We start from the raw sequence: 11927 nt of genomic DNA, 5'->3' as shown, positions 1-11927 counted from the left end.
GACGGTCCGGCGAGAGAGAGCTGGGGTGCGGGGAAGTTGGGGAACAGAGGCCGCTAGGTGTCCGAGTAGGGTAAGACCGCACCGACCCGGCGGAAACGAGGCAATTGTCGGGCGGATCCCCGGACGGAGAGCTAAGGTGGTGTGGAAGGCGCTGCTCCCCGGATGGCGACCGCAGATACTCCGGCCCCGGCCTCCAGTGGCCTCTCGCCGAAGGAAGAAGGGGAGCTTGAAGATGGGGAGATCAGTGACGACGATAATAACAGCCAGATACGGAGCCGGAGCAGCAGCAGCAGCAGTGGCGGTGGGCTGTTACCCTATCCGCGGCGAAGGCCTCCTCACTCGGCCCGGGGCGGTGGATCCGGCGGAGGCGGTGGCTCTTCCTCGTCATCGTCCTCTTCTCAGCAGCAGCTGAGGAATTTCTCACGCTCGCGGCACGCGTCTGAGCGGGGCCACCTCAGGGGACCCAGCAGCTACCGACCCAAAGAACCATTCCGGTCTCATCCGCCCTCTGTACGGATGCCTTCGAGTTCACTGTCCGAAAGCAGTCCCCGGCCGTCTTTCTGGGAGCGGAGCCACCTCGCCTTGGACCGTTTCCGCTTTCGAGGCAGGCCTTACCGGGGTGGGAGTCGCTGGAGTCGGGGGCGAGGAGTGGGTGAGCGAGGAGGCAAGCCGGGGTGCAGACCCCCTCTGGGAGGAGGAGCAGGATCCGGGTTCAGCAGCAGTCAGAGCTGGCGAGAGCCCTCTCCACCTCGGAAGAGCTGTATCCTTAACGTGGCGGTCGGCGCTGGGTGTGTCACTTACCAAAGTTCCCTTTAGCGTCATTACTAGGTCTGTGAGACGAGTGTAACTTTGAATCATCAGAACCGCTGATTTCTTCCTGTGTCAGTATACTTAAAGTAAGTTGTTCTTTGGTAATTACCCGTGTGTCACACTATAGCGTTATTCTTAAGACTGCTTCATTGGATGTATTAACGTGCTATGGACTGGGTTAAGCTAATGAAACCTAAGACAGTTAAGTCTGATTTGTAATAATACCTTAGAAGCCCAAGTTTCATTAGCATTTGTATTTTTGCTGGGACAGAAACTTTGTATTTTATGTGAAGTTGACATATTGTTAGAGAAAAAAATATTCATAACCAGTTTGGGGAATACTGTTGCTTTATCATATTGCGGTTTGACATTGAAAATTGTAAAAGTTTCAGTCTGCGCAGTCCTGCACTATTTTTGTGATTCTGTTTTTATCTTGATTTAATCCGGTTGCTGCCTTTTAAATTGCGGGGGGCGGGGGGCGGGGGGAGGTTAAAAACACTCTGGTGTCTTTAACAAGTCTGTTTCAGAGCTTTTTGATTCATTTGATCTTTTTGGAACGCGACAAGTCTGTTTCAGAGCTTTTTGATTCTTTTGATCTTTTTGGAACGCTTTACCTCCTTTACGTTTGTATCTGTGTTCACTTTTGCTCATTGTGTAACTCTTCGTGCTGACTAAATGAGGGCCAGAAAGAGAAAGATAAACTTATCAGCATTTTTATTTTAATACGTTAGAGTGGAGGAATGTGTATGCAAGGGTGGAGATTACGGATACTTTGAGAAAGGAAATAGTAACATACCAGATGTTTGCTACTTCTAACCTTATTCTCAGTTTTAAACATTACTGAGTTTACTCAGGATTTATACAGAGGAATCAGTCATCCGAAGATTTCCTGTTTTATAATGGGTTTGTAAAACACTATCTTGACTTACACTGTGACCACTGCAAAAGTTTAAAGACTTTCATTACTGGTTGTAATTCCCATAGTGTGATTTTTAATTTCGTCATTATATATGAAACTTAAAAGTAATGACAGTTATTTGGAAGACAATCAGAATTACTTTTATAGAACACTTAGGTCTAGAATAGGTCTTTCTCAAATGTCATGATGTAAAAGGGGCAAGGAATGTACATTTAGGTAAGAAACAGCAGCTTCTGATGCTAGTCCCCTGAAAAACCTTACTTCTGCAACAAAAAGTTGGGTTAGGAACATTTTAGGATTGTTTCAGAGAAAATCATGTAGGCGCTGGGCGTGCTGGCTCACGCCTGTAATCCCAACATTTTGGGAGACCGAGGCGGCGGATCACTTGAGATCAGGAATTCGAGACCAGCCTGGCCAACATGGTGAAACCTTGTCTCTACTAAAAATAAAAAAGTTAGCCAGCGTGGCATTGGGCGCCTGTGTATCCAGCTACCCGGGAGGCTGAGGCAGGAGAATCGCTTGAGCTCGGGAGGCGGAGTTTTAGTGAGCAGAAATTGCACCTCTGCACTCCATCCTGCGCGGTAAAGTGAGACTCCGTTTCAAAAAAAGAAAAGAAAAGAAAATTATATAGATATTTAACTTTTTAAAAGGCAGCTCGTGGTTCTTCCAAGAAGGTTAGAAAACCTCTGTCCACGGTGTTTCTTAATCCATGGATTTGTAGTCTGTTTTCAATCCAAAGCCAGAAAGGCTATTTGAGCATATGTGTGTGTATGATTTTAAAATTTTTTCAATTAAAAAAAAATTTTATTAAATTTATTTTTAAAAATTTGGAGAGACGAGGTCTTGCTATGTTGCCCAGGCTGATCTTGAACTTGTAGCTTCAAGAGATCCTCCTTCCTCGGACTCCCAAAGTGCTGGGATTTATAGGCGAGAGCCACCAGTCTATATGTGTTTTGTAAAGGTACAAAGATGAAACCTGTAGTTTGTATTAGGGAAACAAATGAAAATAAGTAGTTGTAGTTTAGTATAAAAAGTTGAAACTGAGGTATGTGTATAAAAAGTACTATGGGAGCTCAAAAGTTTTTCTTAAAAGTTTTATTCTGTGTTAGAAAAGGGGGAGGTGAGTGGGCTTTCTGCTTTTGTCCTCTTTCTGCGTGTTTATTCAATACTATTTTGGGCCTCTACCGTAGACCTTTATTAATTGGTAAGCTTGTATGTTTTTATTAGTAAACTGACATATGATGTTGCAAAAAAAAAAAAAAAAAAAGTACCGGAAAATATCCAGTCTGTGTGACTTTTGATTTCTGTAGTAACTTGTCATAAATAAGATATCTTACTGTTTTTCTTTTCACAGATGCCGCACTTAAAAGGATGCTTGTTTTGATCCTCTGCTCATTGTTTTCCTCATGAAGTATCACTGATTCATCCTAGAGGTGGTGTTCTTTTTAAGAATTTGAGAAGGAAAACGTAGTTCCCAGCTACTTTTGTATAATGTGAGCAAACAAAATATTTGTTACAACACTTTATTCAAATTTATTTAATATCAAGATTGTACTCAGTTTAATTCATATTTCCACTGTGTGATTATAATAATACCTTTTTTATTTTGTAAATACTGTATAAAGAAATAATGCAGGTTACTCTGTGGCATATTTTTATAATTTAGAAGTAAAGTAGCCTGAGTATAGGGTTTTTTTATTTCTGTTTTTGTCATAACTCCTTTCACTGTAATAACTAAGATATGCTAGTTGCAACTTTAAAGAAACAGAATAAACTAGATTCAATTGCAGTTCGTATTTTCATCCTTAATTTTTCTTAATGATAGACACTTTGTCAGTACATCTTAGCCTGTCTCCCTTGAATGACTGCTCTTTTAAACTTTCAAATCTGATGAGAGCTAACATAATTAGGCCAGTATCTCTCATCAGTAAAAAGTCATTCCATTTTCAGCTGCAGCTGAAAAGGTTGAATAGCACTTCTTTTTGTTTAAACCAAGGTTCAGTTAGAAATTGTATCTTGACAAGCGTAAAATTAAATCTGGTAAGTGTTGGTTTGATCTTAGCTATTCTGTGTAGATAGGGGTAGATTTTCTTTAGCCTTAAAGGAGATTAGTCAGTTAGAGTTGTAACTCAATTGCTTTTCCTTATTTTTCTATTTAGCTTTTTTGTTAGTATATTTAATCATTTCCCTTTGCAGATATTTCCAAGGTCTTCAGTCTTTTTTTTTTTTTTTTTAACTGTAGTTGTGCCTTTAAATGACTCCAGTGAAAAGTAAGATATAAATGCAGATAGTTACAGAACTTACATACAAAGAGTGCATAAGAGGGGAAAGGGGAGTGAGAAACTCTGCCTTCATAGAGGTGACGCTCGAATTGGGGTTAAGTTGAAGAACAGACAAACTTAGACACAAAGCTATGCAAAAATTGTGATGAATGGGGAAGAAGTAAGTTTGGAAAGGAAAGCACAGGTCAGATTATATTTATTCTCAGGATTTTGGACTTTTTTATTAGTGAAATTTAAACAAGGGGAGTAATCATATTTTTATTCTAGAAAGATTACTCTGGCAGCAACAGTATGAAGGATGGCTTATAGGAGATAAGAGAAATATCTTTTCACCAGGGTAAACTCTCCTGTTGTAGGTAGAACGGTGGAGGTGCATTAGAATGCTCAAAATAAGAAAAAGAGGCTAAGTAGTGCTCTCTGAAGAGCACCATTATTTCACAAGTTAGAAAGGACTCAATGGAGACTTAAAAGACAAAAAACAAATAGGGAAACAAAGGGAAACGGGGAGTTATGGAAGCCAAGAGAGAAGTGGTTTATGGTGTCAGATTCTCATAGGGGTCAGGTAAAAAAAAAAATAAGGTTTGAAAACATTGATAAGGAAACTTAGCCACAGCAGTCTCTCTAGATTAATGGGACAGAAACCAGATTCCATTTGGTAAGAAGGGTACAGAGAAACTAGTTTTCTTCCAAGAAACTTGACTTTGAAGAGATCAGAAAACCAGAGATTTACTAGAACAGTTTTGCTGTAGAACTGTTAAGATTTTCAGATGTACTTACTGCTTATTTTTGTTTCTCAAATGATGGTAATTCTCATTTTTAGAACTGATCATCAGGAGAGTTTAAAAGCTTTTTCTGCTGCTTGTCCTGTGAGGAGTTTAAACAGAAGAACCATATTTAGGGTACTGAATTGTTACATCCTAGCCAACTGAAAATGATCTATAGGCTGGGTATGGTGGATTATGCCTGTAATCCTGGCACTTTGGGAGGCTAAGGCAGGCGGATCACCTGAGGTCAGGAGTTCGAGACCAACCTGGTCAACATGGTGAAACTCCATCTCTACTAAAAATACAAAAATTAGCCGGGCATGGTGGCATGCACCTGTAATCCAAGCTACTTGGGAGGCTGAGGCAGGAGAATTACTTGAGCCTGCGAGACGGAGGTTGCAGTGACCAGGATAGCGCCACTGCACTCTAGCCTGGCTGACAGAGCAAGACTGTCTCAAAAAAAAAAAAAAATCTATAAATGGTATATTAAAACCCTAGGAGGTGCTGTCTTTTCTCTTGCTAATATCTGGTCTGGAAAAATGAGGTATAACAATTCTCATGTGTGAATTGTTTAGAATAAAAATTGTAGTTTGAAATTGTGTAGCTGTTTCTAAGGAAGAAGTTACTTTTCGTGTATCACTGTGTTAGAGAAGAAAATAAGAACAGTTGCTTCAGATTATTTTCATTACATTGTCCCTTCTCTGTAGGGGAAAAATAGATATATTTTGAGTACTATTTTAAAGTGTTTTTTCTTTTTTTGGAGACAGAGTCTCCCTCTGTTGCCCAGGCTGGAGTGCAGCCGTGGGATCTTGGCTCACTGCAGCCTCCGCCTCCTGGGTTCAAGCAATTCTCTTGCCTCAACTTCTCAAGTAGCTGGGACTACAGGCCTGCACCACCATGCCTGGCTAATTTTTATATTTTTAGTAGAGATGGGGTTTCACTGTGTTGGCCAGGCTGGTCTTGAACTCCTGACCTCAAGTGATCCTCCTGCCTCGGCCTCCCAAAGTGCTGGGATTACAGGCGTGAGCCACTGCACCCGGCCCCCTGAAGTGTAAATTATCCACATCTGTGACAAACCATTCAGTTTCTCACTTCTTCATTCAGAAAATAATCTTTAACATACAACTAATTATGACTTTCCTGGCACTTACAGAAGGAAGGATGCTATAACCTAACTAGGTGGACTATCTGTGGATACTACTGGTAATTATGACACTAGTGATTTTGTAAGTGGACTATTTATATGGTACTTATTAAATTCAAGTATGGGCACATAATGAAAGTGGGTATTAGCTGCACATACATTAAATGGAATGTAGTAATTTAAAAATATCGATTCATTTTTCTTGAAAAATTAAAAAGGGAAAAAATTCATCCATAATCTGTTTTTTTTTTTTTTTTTTTTGTTAAATTTAACTGTGAAAAATTTTTGGAAACTGGTTTCCTTAATATGCTGTTCAGCCAAAAGTTTTGGAAGGTCTCCATCAAGAAAACAAAATTATTCATCAAAAAATGAAAACTGTGTGGAAGAAACTTTTGAAGATTTGCTTTTAAAGTATAAGCAAATACAATTGGAACTAGAATGCATCAATAAGGATGAAAAACTAGCATTGAGTAGCAAAGAAGAGAATGTGCAGGAAGATCCTAAAACATTGAACTTTGAGGACCAAACTAGCACTGATAATGTCAGTATTACAAAGGATTCAAGTAAAGAAATAGCTCCTGAGGAGAAAACACAAGTCAAAACTTTTCAGGCATTTGAATTAAAACCACTCAGGCAAAAATTGACTTTACCAGGAGATAAGAACCGTTTGAAAAAAGTTAAAGATGGAGCAAAACCGCTTTCCCTGAAATCCGACACTACTGATTCTAGTCAAGGTAATGGAATTAAATATTTCAGTTAGTAATGACTGTTCTTTCTCTAAAGGAGTAACTACTTGTTTGGTAGTGTACTTCATTTAAATGATTGTACGCTCATTTAAATGATTGTAATTATCTGTAAATTTTGTACTTTCTGTGTAGACATATTATTGAATAATTACTAATTTTGTTTACTTTTAGTCTTTATTTCTTTATTTTTTTTTGCCTGACATGCTGGCCTCTATAATAGACTGTTATACATAAGTGATAATAGTGGACACCTTTGTTTCCTAACCAAAGAAAATGGTTTTGACATTTGTCATTAAATATGATGTTAATTTTTTTGTACGTATCCCTTATGGGGTAAAGGAGGGTTTTACTCCTATTCCTAGTTTGAAATTTTCAGTGTGAATGGATGTTGAAGTTTACAAAATCTTTTTTCTTCATTATTGAGATGAGCATCTAATTTATTCTAATTTGTTAGTGTAATGAATTATATAATTTATTTCTAGTATTAAACCACCCTTGTATGCTTGCGTTTAATACAGTTTATGATATACCATTTTTAAATCATGGATTTGGCTTTTTTCTTTTCCTCTTTATTTTTAAGATATAATTTATATACAGTAAAATTTACCTTTTAACATTATAAATGTGTGTGTAGTTCTTCAGGTTTTGACAAGTGCAGACAGTGTGTAACCATCACCAGCCACCATTAATATACAGAATTCTTTCATCAACCTCAAACAGTTTCTCCAGGTGTCTTTGTAGTTATCCCCTCCCTCAGCCCTTAGTTCACCTGGTAACCACTGATCTGTCCCTATAGTTTTGCCTTTTCCAGAATGTCACATTAATGGAATCATACAGTATATTGCCTTTGATTATAACTTCTTTCATTGAACATAATGTGTTTGAAATTCATTCATATACTTGTATATGTCAGTAGTTCTTTTTTGTTGAGTATCCCATCATACTATAGTTTATCCATTTCCCAATTATGTTTGGGTTTTTCCAAGTTTCGGCAATTACAGATGAAGGTTTGCTAGTGTTTTGTTTAGAATTTTACAGGCTATGTTCATAGCCTGTGATTTTTTCCCCCCTCTTTTTCCTTGCCAGTTTTTAAGTGTAAGGTTGTGATACTCAAATTGGTTGGGGCTGGTTTCATCTTTATTCTCTGCAATAGTTTAAGATTGGAAACATTCTGAGATACTTGGTAGGTCTTGCTGCTAAGTGTCTGGGCCTGGGTGGAGTTTTTTTCCGAGAAGGTTTTAATCTGACTTTTCGTGTTTTATATTTCTGTTAAGGCAGTTTATGTAAACTATATATTTTTTGTAATGTGTCTTTCCTCTAAGTTATAAAAGTTATAAAAATTATTCTTAAGAATCCTTTACTTTTTTATCTATAGTATTTATAAGTTGTATCTTTTTTTCCCTACTCTCTTCTTTAATTTCCTCTGAAATAAGTATATAGGTTCTTAAACTTTAATTTCCCCTGAAATAAGTACATAGGTTTTTTCTCTGCTCTCTTCTTTAATTTCCCCTGAAATAAGTACAGAGATTTTTCAGCCTCTCTCCTATTAAGATCATTTTAGGCCATCAAATTTGACTTTAGTTCTGTCTCAATCAAGTTGGGATGTTTAACTTTTTTCATTCGTTCTAAATATTTTCTAATTTTTATTTTTCATTGACTTGTAGGCTACTTGAAAGTGTTTCTTCGAAACATGTAGGTTGTCTAGCAGTGTTTTTTATTGATATCTAAGTCGATCATACTGTCAGAAAGTAAGATTGCTATGATAACCAATCTTTTGAAATACTTAAAGACTTCCTTTATTGTCTAGTATGTAATCAGTTTTTGTAAGAGTTCTGTGTATGTTTGAAAGAAATTTATAGATTACTTGAACTTTTTGTATTGTTCACTTTTTTATTTTTTGATACGCTTGATCAGCTACTAAGAGAAGTTTGTTAAAATTTGCCAGTATGATGATGGATTTGTGATTTTTACTTTTTACTTTAAATACTTTGAAGCTGGGTAATTAAGTCATTATGTGGTGACTTTATCTCTGATGTTTTTGCCTAAAAGACTATTTTGTCTTATATATTAATAGCCACATCATCTTTCTCTTTATATAATTTCCCACCCTTTCAGTCTTTCTATATCCTCATGTCTCAGATATTACTTGTACATAGTATAGAGCTGGTTTTAATTTATAATTCAGTATGACAATCTTTGTCCTTTAGCTTAAACATAGTCTACTCACATTTTTTATGATTATTAACATTTGGTTTTATTCTTTTTTTTTTCTCTCTTTTTAGTCTCTTATTTTTCTTCACACAATTTTTTTTTTTTCATTTGCTAGTTTGGAAGTTAAATACTAAATTTCTGGTCTTATATTCCTGCCAGTGTTTAAAGTTAATCAAGAACCTTACCCTTTCCCCGAAATACAAAGAATGATGTTTGCTTAGTTTTGCCTATATTTTTAGCACTTTCTTGGCTAACTGTTTGTATTATGTCTGGAATTATATATGTATAAATACATTCTCTTTGTGTGTGTGTGTGTGTGTGTGTGTTTTAGATAAGGTCTCACTGTGTTGCCCAGGCTGGAGTGCAGGGGTGTGATCATGACTCAGTGCAGCCTTGACCTCCTGGGCTCGGGTGATCCTCCCACCTCAGCCTCCTGAGTTGCTGGGACCACAGGCATGTACTGCCATGCCCGGCTATGTTTTAAAAATTTCTGTAGAGACGGGGTCTCAGTATGTTGTCTAGGCTGGTCTCAAACTCTGGGCGCAAGTGATCCTCCTGCCTTGGCCTCCTGAAATGCTGGGATTACAGGTGTGAGCCACCATGCTCAGTGCTTAAATACATCCTTTAGACATTTTTGCTTTTAATGTGTTTTTGCTGGGTGGAAAACGATTTCTGTTTACTCTTTTTAAAAGATATTTTCCCTGGGTTTAGAATTCTGGGTTGTTTAATTATATGCTTTTTGTTTGTTTGTTGGTTTGTTTTTGAGACAAAGTCTTGCCCTGTCATCCAGGCTGGAGTGCAGTGGTACTATCTTGGCTCACTGCAACCTCCGCCTCCTGGGTTCTAGTGATTCTTATGCCTCATTTTCCTGAGTAGCTGGGACTATGGCACTTGCCATTGCACCTGGCTAATTTTTGTATTTAGTGGAGATGGGATTTTGCCATGTTGGTCAGTCTGGTCTCAAACTCCTGGCCTGAAGTGATCCACCTGCCTTGGCCTCCCAAAGTGCTGGGATTACAGGCATGAGCCACCACACCCAGCCCCTAATTATGTTCTTACTAACAATATTTTCTGATTTCCATTGTTGATTTTCAAAAGTTATCAGTCTTAATGATTTCCAATTTGAAGATAATCTTTTTTCTTTGATTGTTTTAAATATCCTTTTTGTCTTTGATATTCTGTAGTTGAACTGTGATGTGCTGATTGTAGATTTCTTTTTTTTGTATCCAGCTTGGAATTTGTTGTTTCTTGAATCTGGATTGGATCTTGCATTGGTTCTGAAAAAATCATCGTTATCTCTTAGAATATTATCACATTCTCTCTCTTTTTTGGAACTCTGTATAGATGTATGTTATGTTAAGTCATCGTACTTTATCTTTCATGTCTCCTAATTTCTCTAAGTTTCTGTCACTTTGTAATTGACAAATTCTGGAAAATTTTCTCTGATACATCTTTCATTTTACTGATTCTCTCTTCAGCTGTATCTGATTTGCTTTAAGCCCACTTATTGAGTTTTAAATTTCAATTACAGTTTTTATTTCATTTTTGTTTGTTTTCAAATCACTTTAATCATTCTTTGCACTTTTCTTCTCCCTGCTTATAATTTCAGCTTTATCTTTGTTTCTTTAAACAAATTAACCATAGGTCTGTTTTGTTTTATCTCCTATCCCTGCTAATTTTCAATATGTCAGGTCTTTGCGGGTTTGATTTCTGATGTTTGTTTTTGTTATTACTCATTTTTGGTACTTTCTTTCTTGAACATTTAGTGGTTTTGTTTTGTTTTGTTTTAATGTGAGATGATCATTTTCTTTTGAATTTTAGTGGTGGGAAGTTTTTGAGACCTGGGACAAAGATGCATTCCCCAGAGAGAATTTGCTAAAGACTTTAGGCTTGAAATCAGTTCAACCCTCACTGGCTGCCCGTATAGTGTGAATTTGGTTGTAAACCTAAGTGATGATTATTTTGGGTTGCACATTCTCAGGGAGATGCCTTTCTTTCCCCTCTTCAATTTAGTACTATGATTCTATACAAGTAGTTTTGAAAAGTATAACACAGAGGGATAGAAAAGACACACAAATAACTATCATGGAGTATAATATGAGTTATGTGTGAAAGTCTAGAGTAACACAGGAAGGATTAAATATCCTCACCTGGATTTAGAAAGGTTTCATAGAGATGTAAATGTTTGATATACTTCTGGAAAAATGAATCTTTTCCACTGGGGAAGTCAGAAGGAACCAAATGAGCAGATAGGCACAGAGGGCTTTTTAAGGGCAGTGAGATTCATCAAATATGTATGCAGTGTGAGAGATAATGGTGTTGTTTTGGTGAGTGGTTGGACGTAAAATTATAAAAGGACGGGTTAGTGTTGGATTGGGAGGGGTGTTTAATATTTTGCTAAATAATTTGAATTTTGTTCTTTAAACATTGGGTGGGCTGTTAAATGTTTTTAAGCAAGAAGATGATGTGATCAAATGTGTGTTTTAGAAAAATAACTGGCATCAGTATGGAAGAGTGATTGGAGGAAAATCAAAGAAGCTAAAATGTCATCTGAATCAGTAAATTATGTAATTGTTTCTACATGTATATTTCCCCACCAATCCTCACCAAGAGTCTACTGTCAAACTTATGTTATTGGTGAGCCTTTTTTCCATATCTCTTGATAACTCTTCTATACCTTCATAATTTTTTCAGGCCTTTTACTCAAGCTTTATTATTGTCAGTATATAAGCTTGCCTCTTATTTGAGGTAATCACACTCAATTCCAGCTTTTCACTTCCTGACCATAAACTTGTTTGTAATCCGTATCAATTTTCACTTCAGTTCTTTCATCCTGAGGGTAATGATTCTCTTGTTCATGGCCATTTTGTTTTAACTTGTTCCCCTGGCTCTAACTTCTTCTGCCTTCTCTGGGACCTTGCTTTATTTATTCTGCTTTATCTTGAACCATTGTCTCCTTAGGGTGTTCTTAATATATTTGACTTTTCCTTCCAAAAATGGAATCCTCTTCCACCTTATCCTACATTCTGTCTTAAATTATGTCAAGTATTC

The 11927-nt window shown here is 37.2% G+C and overlaps 1 protein-coding gene across 3 annotated transcripts in view; it reads left to right on the top strand.

Annotated features, from left to right (window-relative positions):
* Nucleotides 1–162: 162 nt before the first annotated feature.
* ZFC3H1 (zinc finger C3H1-type containing) overlaps nucleotides 163–11927 on the top strand; it is a 53643-nt gene continuing 41878 nt past the window's right edge. The window contains exons 1-3 of one of the 3 annotated variants that reach the window (XM_073020949.1): nucleotides 785–896; nucleotides 3084–3222; nucleotides 6237–6653. Coding sequence is in view for 1 of the 3 variants with exons in the window: in XM_008004033.3 (XP_008002224.3) it covers nucleotides 163–760; nucleotides 6237–6653 (1015 nt within the window). In the remaining 2 variants the exon portion in view is untranslated. Of the gene's footprint in view, nucleotides 761–784; nucleotides 897–3054; nucleotides 3223–6236; nucleotides 6654–11927 lie in introns of those variants that run through there. The other 2 variants (XM_008004033.3, XM_073020950.1) reach the window with 2 other exon arrangements.

Source organism: Chlorocebus sabaeus, chromosome 11 (genome assembly GCF_047675955.1).
Source record: "Chlorocebus sabaeus isolate Y175 chromosome 11, mChlSab1.0.hap1, whole genome shotgun sequence".
NCBI classification, from domain to species: Eukaryota; Metazoa; Chordata; class Mammalia; order Primates; family Cercopithecidae; genus Chlorocebus; species Chlorocebus sabaeus.
Note: the sequence above shows the minus strand (reverse complement) of the source record. Positions and strands in the feature narration are given on the sequence as shown.